Source organism: Gymnodraco acuticeps, unplaced genomic scaffold (genome assembly GCF_902827175.1).
Source record: "Gymnodraco acuticeps unplaced genomic scaffold, fGymAcu1.1, whole genome shotgun sequence".
NCBI lineage: Eukaryota > Metazoa > Chordata > Actinopteri > Perciformes > Bathydraconidae > Gymnodraco > Gymnodraco acuticeps.
The window spans coordinates 232,580-253,327 of NW_022992347.1; the positions used below are offsets into that span (position 1 = coordinate 232,580).

The 20,748-nt window shown below is 41.4% G+C and overlaps 1 protein-coding gene across 1 annotated transcript; it reads left to right on the forward strand.

The window, feature by feature from the left end:
• The first annotated feature begins 1,691 nt into the window (after positions 1-1,691).
• Positions 1,692-19,907, forward strand: LOC117541595 (solute carrier family 22 member 7-like). Its single transcript, XM_034208808.1, has 10 exons — positions 1,692-1,732; positions 2,152-2,545; positions 9,623-9,726; positions 11,799-11,953; positions 13,615-13,783; positions 17,209-17,332; positions 18,498-18,607; positions 18,694-18,908; positions 19,285-19,393; positions 19,594-19,907. Exons 2-10 carry the CDS (start codon positions 2,165-2,167, stop codon positions 19,814-19,816), a joined length of 1,590 nt encoding a protein of 529 aa, XP_034064699.1. The 5' UTR covers positions 1,692-1,732; positions 2,152-2,164; the 3' UTR covers positions 19,817-19,907.
• The last annotated feature ends 841 nt before the right edge of the window (positions 19,908-20,748 follow it).

The following is a 20,748-nucleotide window of genomic DNA, read 5'->3' on the forward strand; positions in this document are numbered from 1 at the left end:
CAGCAGGAGAGGACTCTTTAAAGTAGAGACACTACTGATATACACCTGAACATCAGCAGGAGAGGACTCTTTAAAGTAGAGGCACTACATACTGATATACACCTGAACATCAGCAGGAGAGGACTCTTTAAAGTAGAGACACACTACATACTGATATACACCTGAACATCAGCAGGAGAGGACTCTTTAAAGTAGAGACACTACATACTGATATACACCTGAACATCAGCAGGAGAGGACTCTTTAAAGTAGAGACACTATACTGATATACACCTGAACATCAGCAGGAGAGGACTCTTTAAAGTAGAGACACTACATACTGATATACACCTGAACATCAGCAGGAGAGGACTCTTTAAAGTAGAGACACTAGATACTGATATACACCTGAACATCAGCAGGAGAGGACTCTTTAAAGTAGAGACACTACATACTGATATACACCTGAACATCAGCAGGAGAGGACTCTTTAAAGTAGAGGCACTACATACTGATATACACCTGAACATCAGCAGGAGAGGACTCTTTAAAGTAGAGACACTACATACTGATATACACCTGAACATCAGCAGGAGAGGACTCTTTAAAGTAGAGACACTACATACTGATATACACCTGAACATCAGCAGGAGAGGACTCTTTAAAGTAGAGACACTACTGATATACACCTGAACATCAGCAGGAGAGGACTCTTTAAAGTAGAGGCACTACATACTGATATACACCTGAACATCAGCAGGAGAGGACTCTTTAAAGTAGAGGCACTACATACTGATATACACCTGAACATCAGCAGGAGAGGACTCTTTAAAGTAGAGACACTACTGATATACACCTGAACATCAGCAGGAGAGGACTCTTTAAAGTAGAGGCACTACATACTGATATACACCTGAACATCAGCAGGAGAGGACTCTTTAAAGTAGAGACACACTACATACTGATATACACCTGAACATCAGCAGGAGAGGACTCTTTAAAGTAGAGACACTACATACTGATATACACCTGAACATCAGCAGGAGAGGACTCTTTAAAGTAGAGACACTATACTGATATACACCTGAACATCAGCAGGAGAGGACTCTTTAAAGTAGAGACACTACATACTGATATACACCTGAACATCAGCAGGAGAGGACTCTTTAAAGTAGAGACACTAGATACTGATATACACCTGAACATCAGCAGGAGAGGACTCTTTAAAGTAGAGACACTACATACTGATATACATGCGTCTTATATATTATAATGCATGGAACAAATGACCCAACACAACAATAAAACATTGTAATGAAGCGTGCATAGTTTAGATGCATCTACTTCACTTAACTCACACGATAATAACTTATCATTGATGAGCAATATGTGTGTTTATGAGTGAAGGAATGCCCTCATAATTCACCATAAATGCGTCTCCATGGAAACTGTTATCCAACTGCCGCTATAATTTTCCTTCTGCTCACTTGAACTCTGAGTTTAAGCACGAACAATATATATAATTAAAAAACATCCCAGCTCTTGTGGTAATGTGTGACTTGTTGGGAAAACAGCTATAGGGACATAGATAATCATTGGGAGTATTTACAACTTCACAATGTCCAAAGGTGAAGCAGAGGTTAGAGGTAGAGGCGTCTGCAGAGCTTACATTAAGTGTTGCTCACTAAAACACAACTTTAACAAAGCACTTTGTAGAGAGAAGGGAAGCACGAGTGCATCAAGTCTATGCTAGGTGAGTAATTCAGTTTGTCCCATTGTTTTGATGAGTTGATGAGGAGGGTTACTTTAAAAATGCATCCTTAACACTTGGGGTTTAGAAGGCTGGCAACAAGAATAGCATAAACTAAAATGTTTGGGTTATGTGTGTGATGTTTTATTATATCTGAGTGTTTATTTGGATACTTGTCATAATTTTGTTGTATGTATTTATTTTGGTCTATTCCTTATTATATTGATTTGTTTTGTATACTTGTATTTATATATATTTGTATATTTCATTTTTATGACAATTTATTATCTATCTTTCTGTAGTTTGTCTTTGCAACTTGTTGTCATGAATGTTCGACATACTGTATTTGTGAAAAACTGAAAAAATAAAGTTGTTTAAAACAAAAAGGTATCCTTAAATTAACTCTAAGTGTGTTCTTTTAGACTCGCGGTGAAAATGAAGTTTGAGAACATCCTGGAGGAAATTGACGGTTTTGGACCTTACCAAATCTTCATCATCGTCCTGCTGTGCGCCCCAAGAATCGTGCTGCCCTGTCACTACCTGTTGAATAACTTTATTGCGGCGTTACCTCCTCACCGCTGTGATATCAGCACTCTGGATGATGGAGGACTCTTTAGGAATTGGACCCAGCAGCAGAGACTGACCGTCAGCCTTCCTTTAGGAGAAGATGGCGGCTTCAGATCCTGTGAGATGTTTGCAGAGCCACAGTTTCAGCTCCTGGTGAACGGATCCAAAGACTTTGAGGCGACAACGGTACCGTGTCAGAGCGGATGGGTTTACGACAACTCCACCTTCACCTCCACCCTGGCAACAGAGGTAAGAACACAACGCTTTTATCAGTGATCAAACATTGTGTGAAAGATATCATATAAAACACATTTCAGCGAACAGACGTTTTGACTTCACCCAAAAATAATGTAGGTGGGGCTAAAACATAATTGTTTTGTTCTGACAAAAAAGGTTGTAATTTATAGACGAGAGCACAACGCGGGACCAGTAAGGATTTTTAGAAAAAAGTCGGAATTCTGAGAAAAAAGTTGGAATTCTGAGAAATTGTGGAAATTCTGTGAAAAATGTCAGAAATCTGATAAAAATAGTACTGAAAAAAAAGAATTCATAATTCTGAGTAAGTCAGGACTTTAAAGGTCCCATGTCATGGCCATTTCTACTGATCATAATTCCATTGTTGAGGTCTACTAGAATAGATTTACATTATTCAATGTTCCAAACTCTCATTGGTTTCTCAAACAGCATCTCTGTATAGTCTGTGTATTCACTCTCTGTCCTAAACGGCTTGTTGGAGCTCCTGCCCCCCCCCCCCTCCCTGTGAGCCCACTGTGCTCTGATTAGTCAACCGCCATTACAGCGGAACATCAGTGATTATGTGTTACAATGGCGTTTGTTAGCAACCAGAAAATGACACCAGTAATGACAAACAGATGAGAATGCTGCGTGGGGTCTGGGTGCCGTGTTGGCGGGACGTTGCAAGGCAAGGCAAGTTTATTTATATAGCACTTTTCAACACAAGGCAATTCAAAGTGCTTTACAAAAAATGAAAGACATTAAGAAAATGGCATTTAAAATCAGTCATTAAAAAGAAAAGCTAATAAAATAAACATTAAAAGAAAAAGTACATGGATAAAAGTTACAGTGCAGTCTAAGATATGAATAGTTCAATTAAAATAGGCGGCAAAAAGAAAAGTCTTCTTGCTGGATTTAAAAGTAGTCAGAGTTGCAGCGGACCTGCAGGTTTCTGGGAGTTTGTTCCAGATATTTGGAGCATAATAACTGAACGCTGCTTCTCCATGTTTAGTTCTGACTCTGGGGACAGAAAGCTGACCAGTCCCTGAAGACCTGAGAGATCTGGATGGTTCATCATTTAGCAGGAGGTCAGAAATGTATTTTGGGCCTAAACCATTCAGTGCTTTATAAACCAGCAGCAGTATTTAGAAATCTATTCTTTGACACACAGGAAGCCAGTGTAAAGACTTCAGAACAGGAGTAATCCACTTTCTTAGTGTTAGTGAGGACTCGAGCAGCGGCGTTCTGAATCAGCTGCTTGCAGTAGTCGAGTCTACTGAAGATAAAGGCATGGACATGTTTTTCCAAATCCTGCTGTGACATTAGTCTTTTAATCCTAGATATATTCTTTAGGTGATAGTAGGCTGATTTAGTAACAGTTTTAATGTGACTGTTGAAACTCAGGTCAGAGTCCATGACTACACCTAGATTTCTGGCTTTATCTGTTGTTTTGAACATTGCACACTGAAGCTCAGCGCTAACTTTTATACGTTCTGCCTTGGCTCCAAAAACCATTACCTCAGTTTTATCTTTGTTTAATTGGAGAAAGTTCTGACACATCCAGTCATTGATTTGTTCAATGCACTTACTCAGTGTTTGAATTGGAGCATAGTCTCCTGGTGAAATTGTTATGTACATTTGTGTGTCATCTGCATAGCGATGGTAACTGATTTTGTTGTTCTTCATTATCTGAGCCAGTGGTAGCATGTAGACGTTAAAGAGAAGAGGCCCCAAGATGGAGCCTTGAGGAACCCCACATGTCATATTTGTCAACTCAGATGTGTATTTACCTATAGAAACAAAGTTGTTTCTGTCCTTTAAGTAGGATTCAAACCAATTTAGAACTGTTTCCGAAAGTCCCACCCAGTTCTCCAGTCGGTCTAGTAATATGCTGTGGTCAACAGTGTCAAACGCAGCACTGAGATCTAATAATACTAACACTGAAGTTCTGCCACTGTCTGTGTTTAAGTGGATGTCATTAAAGACCTTTACAAGAGCAGTCTCAGTGCTGTGGTTTGGACGAAAGCCTGACTGGAACACATCGAAACAGTTATTTAAATGCAAGAAATTACTCAACTGTTGAAAAACAACTTTTTCAATGATTTTACCTAGAAATGGGAGGTTTGATATGGGCCTGTAATTGTTCATTACTGAAGCATCTAGATTATTCTTTTTTAAGAGCGGTTTAATGACTGCAGTTTTCAGGGCCTGTGGAAAAATACCTGAGTGAAGAGATTTGTTTACTATATGAAGTAGATCTGAGGCCATGCAAGGCAAAACATCTTTGAAAAATCCTGTTGGAATAATATCAAGGCAGCAGGAGGAGGACTTCAGAAGTTGTATAATGTCCTCTAGGTTTTTATCATTAATCTGATGGAATTGTGTCATGGTGTTTGAATTGATGTTAGGAGGACACAGAGACAACACATTTGCTGTTCCTGATGCAGAGGCACTGACTGCTTGTCTGATGTTCTGAATGTTGTCAGTGAAAAAGGCAAAATCATTGCAAGCCCTGGTGGATAGAAATTCAGAGGCTACTGACACTGGGGGGTTAGTTAGTCTGTCGACGGTAGCAAACAAGGCACGTGCGTTGTTTTTGTTTTTGGTAATGATGTCAGAGAAGAATGATTGTCGTGCGTTTTTCAATTCCAAATTATAAAGGCCAAGTCTCTCTTTATAGATTTCAAAGTGAACCTGGAGTTTTGTTTTTCGCCACCTGCGTTCAGCTTTTCGACATTCTCTTTTTTCTGTTTTCACGCTCATGGCCTTTCTCCATGGAGATATTTTCTTGCCAGACACTTCCTTTACCTTAGTTGGAGCAATGGCATCTATAACATTTTTAATTTTTGAATTAAATGATCTACTAGCTCATTTACTGAGATGTTAGCAGGGGCAAGTGTGGAAGAAAAATTCTGAGTAAACATTTCCCTAGTATTTTCAGTTAAATATCGCTTTGTGGTTACCTCTTTTTGAACATTTTAGTGAACAGAAATAGAGCTCTCAAAGAAAACACAGGAATGGTCAGAGAGTGCAACATCAGTCACCACAACCTTAGAGATATTCAGACCCTTTGAGATAATTAAGTCCAGAGTGTGCCCCTTATTGTGCGTGGGCTCCGTCACATGCTGAGTCAGTCCATAGCTATCAAGAACACAAAACAGTTATTTAGCCCCTCTGTCCTGGGGGTTATCAACATGGATGTTAAAATCACCAACAATGACTAGACGGTCAAAGTCAATACACACACGTTGCGGGGCTCGCTGCTCCGCCCTTTGAGTCTCGAGGAGCGGACAGTGTGAGCTGGATGACTGGTGTCGTTTCCTGGTTGCTGCGTGGGGTCTGCGAGACAGCGAGACACCGCGGAGCTCAGCCTGAGCACACACACACACACACACACACACACACACACACACACACACACACACACACACACACACACACACACACACACACACACACACACACACACACACACACACACACACACACACACACACACACACACACACACACACACACACACACACACACACACACACACACACACACACACACACAGTGTTCGAAATGGGGGGGAGCCAGGGGGAGATAAATAGGGGGAGCCCAAAAAAATCGTGCATATTTTTAACAGATTAGAAATGTTGAGTTTCTGTAAATAAAAGTTCTTGAAATAAATAATAGTCATTGTTCATTACAGTTTCTGAATATTTGTTTTACAATTGTGAATATTTCTGGTTGTTGCCATCTGTACGTGGCGGCGCTGCATTCTTTACGCTACTTGCGTTGCTATGGTTACGGTGGCGATGCCGGCGCGATATTTGAAATGTTCATTTTGATATTTTTTTAACTCTGGCTTTGTAATAAAAAATATGGCGAAACAAAAACAGCCAAGCCTCGCAGCTTTTGGATTCACAAGCAAAGAAGCGAAGGAGTCTAAAAATGACATCATGAACAGAACAACTTTTAGTTGGCCGGCTGTAAGCGGCGTTAGGGTCGAATTTGACAGCTCTACACCGAGGGAGAGGCCTGCCGATGCGGAGCCTGAAGCACTATTTGAATGTTGAAGCACTATTTGAAAAATAGGGCTCCCCCGAAAGCAAATGGGTAATTCGAACACTGCACACACACACACACACACACACACACACACACACACACACACACACACACACACACACACACACACACACACACACACACACACACACACACACACACACACACACACACACACACACACACACACACACACACACACACACACACACACACACACACACACACACACACACACACACACACACACACACCATGTATACATCACTTCAGGGGACATTTCATTGACTTACATGCATTTCCTGGAGACTTCCTAACCTAACCTTAACCATAACCAACACATGCCTAACCCTAAACCAAACCAAGTCTTCACCCTAAAATTAATGATTCCCCTCATGGGGACCTCCAATTTGTCCCCATAAGGGAGGAGAGTCCCCACACGTGACTGTGTAGACAGATTTAGGTTTTTTTTCTCACGAAACTGTGTCTCAGGGCTTCTTAAAATGCAATAGACTATTCATGTGTGCTACTAATTTAACGGGAAGAAACTCAGCTAACTGATGATATGAACCATGTTTACCGAAACAAAACACAAGTCTCACAAGAAGCGTCTAAATGAGCGAAAAGATGCTAACGCACTCTAGGTATAAATCAATCGATATACTTATCGGATATGCACAAACAAGCTCAGCTAACAAGCTGAGATTCCACAGATTCTAGAAATATAAGTATCATCACTGAGCGATCAAAACTCGCGACAGGGGAAGCAAATACAGACATCACACAACGTAGCTTTAGGTAGCAAAACACGGAGATATGCTCACCTTTTGCTGTTATTCTGATCAACAACGAGAACAATACGATTTAAGGTTAATTTATAGGTTAATCCAATGTGTCTGTCACTTTGAAACAATTATTGATAATCCATAATTCCATTTTTATGTCAAAAACGGAGTTTTCATAATAGCTGCTAATGATAGCTTCCAGAGTGTATGACTTCCTGTTTTGTCTCCTTGGATACGAGTCCAAACAACTCACAGACTGCACCGGGCGTTGGCATCATGGATGCATAATAAGAACTGGAAACAGCGTGGGAGGCGGGGCCTCATTAATTCCTATGAGAGTTGCTCATTAGCGCATGATGATAAAATGGCCCAACTTTTGAGAGAGTGAAACGTCACAGATTACCCGGCATGCCTGAGAAGTACCCGTATGTGCGCTCATAGCACATGCGCAACTTTAACCAAAATGCTCGTTCACATCAAGCACGTCAATTTGCGTACACGTAACAGCACCGCACGTTCATGACAGCATGGTAATGATTTGTTAATATGATGGATTTGATATTAACGAGGCGGCAGTTAGCAGCTAGCGGCTAGCTAGTAATTATGCTAATATACACATCACTCGTTATGTACTTATATTACGCTGTAACAGGATCTAGTGATATCCAACAGAGCTTCATTTAGCATGAAAGAATGATTGCACTGTATATATAATAATATATACTTATAATAATAAGTAATATTAACTTTATTTAATACAACATTTACGGTACAAGATGTAATCATACAGCCCATGTAGTATGATAATGAATTACAGCAAACATGTGCAATATATCCATTATTACAACTCCGTGGGATGGCAGTAAGACGATATGGGTCCGTTCTTATTCTTTCACACACAGTGACGTCACGAGCTACCCACAATGCAACGCGCGCCATATATATATATATATAAATACGCCATTTTTCTGGAGGTGCAAAAATCCTGGAGGTGCTAATATAAACAGCTAGCTAACGTAGCCAGGCAGAGCGCACTAGGTTTTTTTTCTGAATTAACGACCGAAGAAATCGCTGCATGTCGCTCGTGAATTGTTGTTATGGAAAGAGAGGGGTTTTAGGTTGCCATAACGCTGTTGACGGTCTTATACAAATCCATTGGTTGATTTTGTGGCACATTTGTAACGCTGTGCACACTTGAGCGCACACAGAGGTGGAGTGAGGTTGAGGGATGGAGAGAAAGGGAGAGAGAGAGAGAGAGAGAGAGAGATTGAGCGAGGCAGAGAGCATGTGCAGCGGTCTGCTTGCGCACAGAGCAGCAGTTTGTGAGAGAGCCGGCTTGAGAGTCAATTTATCTTCAAAATATAATTGATCGCCAGCCTCCCTTGTCCCTGGTTGGCTTGCTAGCTCGTTGGTAACGTAACTGATTTCTTCTAATGTGCCTGCATCTGGCGCTGAGTAGCCATATTCCTTTCGTGAACCACTTCCTGATATCCATTGTTGCAGTTAAATATAAATGATAATAGCCAAACTAACCTAGCAAGAGTAAACTGACAGGCTGCTGTGCCGCATCTCACTCAAGACCCCACACGACTCAACCCAGCGAAAAACCAGTCTCGTGCGCAGCCTTTCATTCAGAATTTCATTCAGAATTTCCTAGCAAAATACAAAAATGATATTCAACTAATCTTTCAACAGAGTTTAATACAAAAATAAATGTTAGGACAAAGCTCTACAAATAACAACAATAAACATAATAATAAAACAATTAAAATGTTGTATTCAGCCCTGATTAAAACAGCAGGCCCAAATCCTGGATGGGCGGGTCTGCCTGTGACCATCAGATTTGACGACGCCGATTGGCTGAAATTATGTTTTGGCGGCATAGTTTAAAGATAGCAACAGTTGGCTTTTGCTGCACTTGCTGCACTCTTGTCTGGGCGCTGTGCATAGCGCCCAGACGAGAGAGGGTAATGATACACGGGCAAGGCCAGGCAGGAAACATGTGACTTATCGTAACACAATTTTAAACGAGATTTTATTGTAGATTATACATTTGACTGATACCAATTATATAATATTTAGCTTGTTTATTAAAAATAAAAAATAAAACTTTTTTTTTTTTTTTTAATTTTAATGTGGGAAGAGGGGGGGCGGCGCCCCTAACGCCCCTATGGGCCGGCCGCCACTGGCCCTGCATAATGAAACAGATAAACTGATCTGAATGCTGTTTTCTCTGTGATCTGCCTCACAGTGGGACCTCGTCTGTGATAGGAAAAGCCTGTCACAAACCACAAGCTCCATCTTCTTCTTTGGAGTGATGTTCGGCTCCATAGCGTCTGGATTCCTCTCTGACAGGTGAATAGAAAGTGTGAAACATATTTGAGTAAATGTTACTTATCTTCTACCACTGGTCTTCACTTTGATGGGAAACTGTGCCACAAACAGAGGTGGTAAGTAGTGGAGTACAAATACTTTGTTACTGTACTTAAGTACATTTTTCTGGTACCAGTACTTTACTCCACTACTTATTTTTCTGACGACTTTTTACTTTTACTTCTTACATTTTCCAAACAGCTGGTTCCTTTAGTCTGAATGTGTGTTTGGTGGCGTGATCATTATTCTTTAGAGTCATTGCGTGCCTATTGATTTGAACACGATCCGTGTATCCATCATTTCCTGGTCTTCTCTAAAGAAGAGGGACCAATAGGCACGTTTACACCGGAGTACTTTTCCCACGTACTTTTCCAGTTTAGTTCCGTTAGTACCCCTTATGTTGTGTTCACACCAAAAAGAGTACTTAGTGCCGGGAACTTTTACCCCCATTTTTAGTGCCTGCTAGAGAGGTGGTACCAAAAAAGTACCAATTTCCATTGGCTGGGCGAATTGCAAACCACGCCCGTATTATTAGCATTAGCATTAGCCCCGCGCACCAACAGAGAGAGAATAACTTATAAATAAGGCAACACAAAAGAAAACATGGGAGCGGTGGAGATGAGGAGGTGTCGGCGTTCTGGCGATTTACTCGGAAGGCTTCAGTAGAAGCTGCTGAGTCCCAGCAGCTTCTACTGAAGCCAGTCCCCAACTCCGGGGACTTCCGGCCGGGGACTTCGGGTGGCAGTATACGCCGTGAAGTGGTTTGCGGCCTGCCAGTAAACCCAAAGCAGAAGAAGAAGAAGTGACGTCAGCGGCTCATTTGCGTAATCTTCCCTCAGGGAACTTATTCCGGTGTGAACGCGATCTGTACTTAGTGCCCTGGGGCAGTGGTTCCAAACCTGGGGGGCGCCAAAGATTGCAGGGGGGGCGCCAGGCCTCAGATGATTTGAGGCCAAATATCTTTTTTTTTATACATACAGTATAATTGTAACACAATACATGATTGTCACTAAAGGCCTTGTCTCTACATTACAATAAAATATAAAAAATAATTGATTCATTCATCTGAATAAAAATTCAAGTTAGTAGCTATTAAAGGCATACTCTTTATTCTTTCTTTAATAGAAATGTTTCTTCTGTCCGTAAAGTGTCCAAACCAGGCTTTTCTAGATAAGCGCATTTTTAAAACATAGCCATTGTCCATGCCGGTTTCAGTTGGATTATTTGTCACAGTTGCTCCGATCAGATCGGTCTCCTCCATTTTGTAGATTATTTACGACTTTTGACATCGGCAAAATCCGACTTACTTTGAGCATGTGTTTTAAAACAGTTTAATCCCTTTCTGAATTGTTTTCCACTTGCACCGTCCTTTAATTTCTTCATACAGCAGGAATCCAAATGAATCCAATAACCATCAAAGACACTCCAATAGTGCTCCTTAATTACGTTTTCATCCTCCTTTAACAACATACGTCAAATTCATCCAGTTTGTGACAGTAGTTGTAGCATTTGAGACTTTTAAACTTTAATTACCCTGTTGGAAATTGCGCCCCCCCCCCTAGTGTGTGTGTGTGTGTGGGGGGGGGTTAAAGGTTGTGAACCCCTGCCCCGGGGTACTAAGTGCCGGGGCACTAAGTACGGCAAAGTACTTGATGTGAAAGCGGCTAATGAAAACGTTGTCATGTTGCCGTTGTTCAGCATGGAAACATTCATTAGCTAACAATGACATTATTGTTCTATTAATATAAAGGGAGGTCAGGTACTCTTTAAAACAGCTGCTAGTTATGGGTACTTTTTACTGAAGTACATTTCAAAGCCTCTTTACTTTCACTTGAGTAAAGAAGTTTAGTCAGTACTTCTACTTTCACCCGAGTATTTTTAAACATGAGTGTCTGTACTTCTACTTGAGTAAAGGATGTGTGTACTTCTACTTGAGTAAAGGATGTGTGTACTTCTACTTGAGTAAAGGATGTGTGTACTTTTGCCATCTCTGGTCCCAAATCTCCGCTGATGTTTATCTTCCCATCTTTAATCTACTTTATATCTATCTCCAGGTATGGGAGGAGGAACACTCTTCTTGCTTCATACATCATGGCCGCCGTGTTCGGCTTCTCCAGCGCGTTTGCAAACTCCTACGTTGTGTTCGCCGTCCTCAGGTTCTTCACCGGGTTCGGACTGACGGGAATCGGCATAAACTCGATAGTTCTCAGTAAGTTCTTAACAATATATTGAACTGAGGCAACAAGTATTGCATGTCTCAAAATACAAAGAAATACGTAATTTAAAGTGAAGGCAGCACTGATCAAGTTTTTCTGGAACTGTCCAAGTCTGTTTACAGTTGCTTTAACATGAACCAGTCTTTAAACACTGCAGAGCCCATACTGTGTTCCCTTTAGTGTTTACTTTCTGTCTTTCTTCTTATGCTGTTCCCTTTAGTGTTCACTTTCTGTCTTTCTTCTTATGCTGTTCCCTTTAGTGTTTACTTCCTGTCTTTCTTCTTATGCTGTTCCCTTTAGTGTTTACTTTCTGTCTTTCTTCTTATGCTGTTCCCTTTAGTGTTTACTTCCGTTCCCTTTAGTGTTTACTTCCTGTCTGTCTGTCTTCTTCTGCTGTTCCATATTGTTGGAGGGCTGTTAATTTTCAATTCAGACGACACGCTAAATCTGTTTAAGCGATCCCGAAGGATTTGGGTATCAGTAATGAGGTGTGGCCCTACCTAAGTATGAGTGTGGCAGGGTGCAATCTTACCTTTCAACTAGGAGAGGAGGGGGCACATTTCTTTTAAGTTGGCCCAATCCAAAGGGTGGGATCAGTTTATTTGAAGAAAAATTGGTCCACACTTATACAGAGTTTTACCTTCTCTCGTTACAATATGACAATCATACAAAACATATCATGCTGTGGTCCTATTCTAATATGAAACCTCAATTCACAGTTTTACATTTATTAAACTAAAGTGTAACTTCAACTGCCCAATTCAGTTATGACATTTAAAATCGTCCGGCAACATTTAGAGGCATCTCCTCATAAATGGCCAGTATCCCACTGGCCATTTATGAGGAGATGCCTCTAAATGTTGCCGGACTGTTACCAGTTTCAAACTTTCATTCAACAATTCTCTCAGCATTCAACAAATCAATTCAAGAGACCTCACCAAATTCAAGAGACCTTACCAAATTTGAGAGAACCTTACAGAGGAGAATCCCAGCTCTCGGGAGAGAGCTTTACCAGGGAGAGAGCTACCAGGGGTAAAACCCCCCTCTCTTGCGTTCTCCCTCTCAGCCAGTGTTTTTATGCTCAAAACAGGGCAGAACAACCTAAAGACACCTCCGCCATACCCATATTTGTGGAAACTGGGCATGGCCTCTGATGTGCAGGACGGGACATGTCCAGACCTATTCTATGGCTGTGGCATAAACACATTTTTGGGGCCCTGTGGGGAGGGGCTCCTGACACTGTCTCCCCTCTTTTATCAGTGACACCCATAAACTCTAACAGGATTCTAAACTCAACTTAACAAACCACAAGTGTTTTGAATGTACTGGGATTATAGAAAAACATACAATAATGCATTTTCATTTTGGGCTGGACAAGAATATATTTGATTATATTTGATTATAATTAACTTTCGTTTAAAGTATTCAACCTAATATGGAGATCTCAACACTATAGTGTTTACTTCCAGTCTTTCTTCTTCTGCTGTTCCCTTTAGAGTTTACTTCTGTTCCCTTTAGTGTTTACTTCCTGTCTGTCTTCTTCTGCTGTTACCTTTAGTGTTTACGTCCTGTCTGTCTGTCTTCTTCTGCTGTTCCCTATAGTGTTTACTTCCTACTTCTGCTGTACCTGACTTAATTTGTGTTGTTTTCCCAGGTATTGAGTGGGTGGACACGGACCACCGGTCGTTTATCGGGGTGATCGGCAGTCTCTCCTGGTCTGTAGGGAACATGCTATTGGCTGCGTTCGCCTACCTAGTCAACGACTGGAGAAACCTCACCATGACCGTCACCGCTCCGCTGGGACTCGCTATCCTGACCTGGTGGTGAGAGAAACTGTTATGAAAATCTCACTTGTCACCAGCTTGAGCTTCAATCTCAGGATCCATGTATGATCCTCTAAAGCAGTGGTTCCCAAACTTGTTGTGCCCAAGGCACACCAAAGGACAATTACAAATCTCAAGGCACACCTATTGTGCAAAATAGCCCTTATAACACGTGTTATCACTCATATCATGTAAAATATCTGTAAATGTGCATAATTATTTACTAATGCCAAATAAAATGTGACAAAGACAACTATATTACTCATGAAATATTTATTAACGAAATATTTCAGAAATTAATTTGAAACTTTATCAGATTAGGCTTCATCAAAGCAGCAACACACTCATTTAAACCAGACAGGTCACAACATTAAAAATGAGGCAAAGGAAACTCAGCCGAAATTCAGCACAGAACTGTCAATGCAAGGAAGCTGCACTGCATGGTCCTGAACTACAAATTATAAATGTAACATTTCAGCAATCAGCATTGAAACATGTGCTATTGTAAATATTTTGCCGACTTACAAATTAGTGAGATACATGTTCCTGTCGGGGCGCTGAGGAGAGGGCCACTCGCAAGTCCTGTTCAACAGAGCCGTGACCTCCTGTTGTTCATGTAAATCAGAGTAGAGAACGCCAACTCCAGAGATGGGGTCGTTACTAAAAAAATGTAATATATTACATATTACTTTAAAAAAAAAAGTAATATATTACACTACTTCGTTACTATCTACATAAAGTAACTCGTTACTTTACTCGCCGAGCACGTACGAACTGCGCATGCGTGAGTGGCAATAACTTCCCTTACCAGCAGGCGGCGGTAGTGTGTATTTGTGATTCAAAACAGACAACAACCGGAAGACAGAGAAGAAGAACAGACTAAGTGATATAAACAAACAACAAATAATGTGTGTGCGGTAGCTTCACCTTAGCATGTGTTCTTTGCAGGTGTGTGTTGAGGTTTGACCACGTGGTGTTTCCAGCAGTGGATAACAGCTGCTGGCCTGGACACAGTTTGCACCTCACCGTCACATTCCTGTCTATTCTTCGGACGAACTCAAAGTAATGGGCATACCTCCACCCCTCGAGAGTTATCGCTGACTCAGCCATGTTTATGCAGCACTGCACGCGGAGATGTGGACACGCAAGTCGCGCAGATTACGTACATATAAACCTACAAAGTACTGATATAGTAAATTAAAAAGTAATTATTTTTGTGTAGTTGTATATTGCAATAATAATGTATGGTTGTCACAAAATCCCACGGCACACCAGTGTGCCGCGGCACACCGTTTGGGAACCACTGCTCTAAAGAATGGAAGTAGTCATCACATACAGAGCATCAACTAGTTCCTGAACAGTGTCCTTCACATGCTGATATCCAAGAGAGGGAGTTACACAGTCACAAGATGGAGGAATAGAAAGCAGTATTCAATGTTTACTTCAGATTAGCTCCACGTCAGAAATGATCATGCTTGTCATATCTCTATCTCCCTGATGCTCTTCTAGGTAATCTTACATCCTGTCATGTACACAGCTACAGTTGGGATACCTTTGTTATCATGTGGACTGATATTGGAAGAGGACATTCACTATTTTCCCAATAGAAACACACCATAGTTTTCCACAAAATGAACAATGGAAAAATAAACATTGTCTGTAAAGCAGCTAATATAAATTAGGGTATTATTTAAATATGAATACAACTGTTAAAGACAGACAACACCTTTCAATTCCTTTACTGAAGCAAAAGTACTAACATCAAAATACTTGATTACAATTATCCTACATTAGAAATCTCAGTTAAGTAAAATACATTTTAGCAGCGATTTTGTGTGCATATGATACGCTAACCATTCCCATTGAGTTCTGAGGCCGAGTTTTGCGTGCGGTTGCCACCCGGTATCACGGCAAGACGTGAACATGTGATGATTTACCATGCTTGGAGACGTGAAGATGTCACGATTTCGTCTCTTCAAACTTGACAGTTACACGGTATTGTTAACCAGTGGAGAAATACCAGGAAATGCCAAGCAAATGCTTTACCAAGACGGTCGGTTGTTATTGTCAATATTAATGAAATAATGATTTATTTTTTAATAGTCACACTCGATTTCGCCGATTTTCTTGCTGGTCGACACCTCTTTTAGCAGAAACAAAGGCTACATTAATATATTAAATCGATGTTAATATAACAAAATATATCGGTCATAAACAATACCGGAAACAGACGTAGGCAAGATCCTCAGCTCGGTGATTGGATGGTTTAGCCGCAATGCACGCTGGGATATGGTGTATATTCGATGTGAAATCCGAAAATATTTTTAAAAAATAAAATAATACTTTATTCGGAGTGTGCATCACATAACGGTATTGTAATACACGGTTCGGCTGCATTACATATTACATATCTGCCGTAGTTCTCTATTTATAGAGCCCTGATGAAAAGATGTACACAGTTTAATACTGTCAACTTCTAATTTTGGGAAAAACGAAAACGTCTTTTAAAACTACAATTCCCAGTAGAGACGTGCCATAGAACATGTTGCGAAACACAATAACCAGCATGTGTAGTTCTGGGGGGGGGGGGTTCGAGTCCAGTTTTGGATAGTCTGCCGTGGTTTTTTTCTCCAAAAAGTCCGACATTATACGATTTAAAATAAAAACAATAATTGTGGCTTGATATTGAGTAAGAACATGTTTTTATGAAGCACACAGCTTCCGGTCTACCAAGAACTGACCGGACAAAAATAAGTGGTGCATGCACGAAACGTGGCGTATCATATGCAAACAAAACTCGGCCTCAGAACTCAATGGGAATGGTTAGCATATCATATTAGGGATAAGGTGGGAAATTCAGTCATCCGGGAGGGACTCGGAGTTGAACCGCTCCTCCTTCGCGTCAAAAGGAGCCAGTTGAGGTGGTTCGGGCACCTAGTTAGGATGCCACCTGGGCGCCTCCCTAGGGAGGTGTTCCAGGCACGTCCAGCTGGGAAGAGACCGAGGGGTAGAGCTAGGACCAGGTGGAGGGATTATATCTCTTCGCTGGCCTGGGAGCGCCTTGGGACCCCCCCAGTCAGAGCTGGTTGATGTCGCCAGGGAAAAGGAACGTTTGGGGCTCTCTGCTGGAACTGATACCCCGAGACCCGACCACGGATAAGCGGGAGAAGATGGATGGATGGAACATTGTTGCATGAAGTACCAATAGGCAAACATAGTTCTGATAAACACATTTTTCGTGAATTACTAGAAACAATTAGACTTCAGTACAGTAGCCTAGTAAATATAATTAGTTATTTTCCACCACTGGGTTTCAAAATGACCAAATTAGAGGTCCTTCAATCTTATTTAAAGTATGTCTTCCTCCATGTTTCATCTTATTGTTAATATCATTGATATATGTATTTACAAATGTATGATTGCAGGTGGATTCCTGAGTCTGCCCGCTGGCTGTTGGCTCATGGGAAAGTGGAGAAGGCCAAGTTTTACCTCGACAAATGTGCCAAATTCAACAAGAGAGGAGATCTGTCGGACAAAATAAAACTGGAGGTGAGTTTGATGTCGAATGCCTTTGTTTAAAAAATATTATATTTTTACGTGATAAAATGTTTCTATCAGACTATGCACAACCAAGTTGACAAAGTACCACTTGCATAAACCATGACATTACAATATAACAATGTGACTTTAACTATAAAATCAAATCAAGTTTTATTTATATAGCACATTTAAAAATGATTATTGGTGGAGCCAAAGTGCTGTACATATAATAAAAATAGCCTACAGTAGAGACACTTTACAGCAAATACAACAGCACAGATTGTTCAGAATATCAGTATGAGAAAAACGACACCCTCTGTCCTTAGACCCTCTGTCCTTAGACCCTCTGTCCTTAGACCCTCACATCGTACAAGGAAACACTTCCAGAGAAAACCCACAGTTTAAAGGGAACATGGGAGAAACCTCAGGGAGAGCAACAGAGGAGGGATCCCTCTCCCAGGACGGACAGACGTGCAACAGATGCTGTGTGTAAATTGAAAAGATAATACATTTTACAGCATATAGACCGAATGTTAGGAAATGCATGTGTCTGTAATGAGAAGATAAATCCACGAGGATGTCAGCTACAATCCTGTGGGAGCCATCAGGGAAGCAGCATGACGAGACCCAAGGCAGGACCGCAGAGACAGGTTCAGCCACGACCCGAAGTCCACGACTTAATCCAGAACTCAGGATAGAGGATCCAAGACACAGGACTTCAGCAAGAGGATCAGCCTTGACTCCGGATCCCGGCGTAGATATAGACACAAAACAAGAACAAAGATTTGGCTGGGTTAATCGGAACAAGAGAATACACAGACACAGACAGAGAGGGGAAAGGTCATTGGATAAAAGTTATTCTTGATAACCCTCTAGAAAGATCTCATGAACTTCCCCACTCAATCTATCAAGACCCGAGCAGTTCTATTAGATATAGATAAGAAACAGAGAGAGGGAGCACAACAACTACTTAATATGTACATGAGCTTGGCCATTTAAGGGTTGTTGTTAAAGAGAGGGATGATTGGTGTTGAAAGTTCAGAATCAAACAGGAAAAAGTCATAATAAAACCTTAAGTTTCTAAGGGAAGGAAATAAGCACAGCCAATAATAAATATGTCAATATTTACATGGGACGTCTAAAAGTATTTAACCTTACTTCTTTCTCTGAACAGACACTGTCCAGCATAGAAGACGAGGAAAATAAGGACAAAAACTACACATACCTCGACCTGATCAAGACCCCGAAGATGAGGAAACTCACTCTTCTGACTGGGATTGTGTGGTGGGTATCGTCTCGAAAAAACATCTAGAAATACATTTGAATTCAACATGAATGATCAACGAGGTGTTGTTTATTGTTCCCTGAAGGTATGGAGTTGCCTCCACGTATTACGGCATCAGCCTGAACATCGGCGGCTTGGGTTTGAACATTTACCTCACACACTTCATCTACGCCGCCATCGAAGTGCCCGCCAAGCTGATGGTCTACTGCTGTCTGAACATCGTGGGGCGGAGGAAGTGTCAGGCGGGAACGCTGCTGCTGACGGGACTCTGCATCGCCATCAACATCTTCCTACCTCAAGGTGACGGGAAAACGTCATTCTCGGTCACAGAATTACAAAACTGGAACTCTCTACCCACTCAAATCAAAGACATTCATACAGTGCACATACCAGCTTTACAGCTCACTTAAAAACATGGTTCACTGAGAACTACACACACTAGTAGTCTGTGTTGGATATGGCGAGTGTGTTACATGTTGTGATCATGGACCCCTCGTTTCTGTTGTGTGGTTGTGATGTGCTATATGTGACACGTATGTAGTAACATGTGTTGTTTGCATTTTATTTCTCTTCTTTAGTTCTCTTATAAACAAATCAACTAAACTTTACTAAACACAACCATTTATAGGCTGTTTGGTGAACGGTCAATTGACACTTGCATCTACTTTCTTTCTAGATCTGTGGCATCTGCGTATTGTTGTCGCCATTCTTGGAAAAGGTCTCTCCGAAGCTGCTTTCACGACCCTCTTCCTCTACACAACGGAGCTTTACCCCACAGTCGTCAGGTACGTGATAGGAATTACACAAGACTCAGGTGCAAAGACTCGGGTGCAAAGACTCGGGTGCACAGACTCGGGTGCAAAGACTCGGGTGCAAAGACTCACTGATAAATAATTATAAATACTGAAAAATTACACACAAAAAACAATACATTACCATTGCGTTACCATTTCTAATGATTCACCGTCCCCTTCCTTCTCTCCAGGCAGAACGGCCTGGGCTACACCAGCTTCATAAGTCGTCTGGGGGTCACTGTGGCTCCTCTGATTCTGATGCTGGAGGACTTCTGGACTCCTCTTCCTCAGATCATCATCTGCTCCGTGGCCTCAGTCTCCGGCCTGGTGGCGCTGCTGCTGCCCGAGACCCTGAAGGAGAGGCTGCCGGAGACCATCCAGGACGTGGAGCAGAAGACAATGTTGGTGAATTAAAGGTCACCTATTATGCAAAATCCACTTTTCCATGTCTCTTCTACATCAACATGTGTCCCCTCTTCTTCATGTCTCTTCTACATCAACATGTGTCCCCTGTTCTTCATGTCTCTTCTACATCAACATGTGTCCCCTCTTCTTCATGTCTCTTCTACATCAACATGTGTCCCCTCTTCTTCATGTCTCTTCTACATCAACATGTGTCCCCTCTTCTTCATGTCTCTTCTACATCAACATGTGTCCCCTCTTCTTCATGTCTCTTCTTCATCAACATGTGTCCTCTCTTCTTCATGTCTCTTCTACATCAACATGTGTCCCTCTTCTTCATGTCTCTTCTTCATCAACATGTGTCCCCTCTTCTTCATGTCTCTTCTTCATCAACATGTGTCCCCTGTTCTTCATGTCTCTTCTTCATCAACATGTGTCCCCTGTTCTTCATGTCTCTTCTACATCAACATGTGTCCCCTCTTCTTCATGTCTCTTCTACATCAACATGTGTCCCCTCTTCTTCATGTCTCTTCTACATCAACATGTGTCCCTCTTCTTCATGTCTCTTCTTCATCAACATGTGTCCCCTCTTCTTCATGTCTCTTCTACATCAACATGTGTCCCCTGTTCTTCATGTCTCTTCTTCATCAACATGTGTCCCCTGTTCTTCATGTCTCTTCTTCATCAACATGTGTCCCCTGTTCTTCATGTCTCTTCTACATCAACATGTGTCCCCTGTTCTTCATGTCTCTTCTACATCAACATGTGTCCCCTCTTCTTCATGTCTCTTCTTCATCAACATGTGTCCCCTCTTCTTCATGTCTCTTCTTCATCAACATGTGTCCTCTCTTCTTCATGTCTCTTCTACATCAACATGTCCCCTCTTCTTCATGTCTCTTCTACATCAACACGTGTCCCCTCTTCTTCATGTCTCTTCTACATCA

Coding starts and splice junctions, on each gene's coding strand:
- LOC117541595 (XM_034208808.1), top strand. CDS start 2,165: ATGAAGTTTGAGAACATCCTGGAGGAAATTGACGGTTTTGGACCTTAC. Junction 17,333..18,497: donor CGGACAAAATAAAACTGGAG/GTGAGTTTGATG, acceptor TTCTCTGAACAG/ACACTGTCCAGCATAGAAGA. Junction 18,909..19,284: donor CAACATCTTCCTACCTCAAG/GTGACGGGAAAA, acceptor CTTTCTTTCTAG/ATCTGTGGCATCTGCGTATT.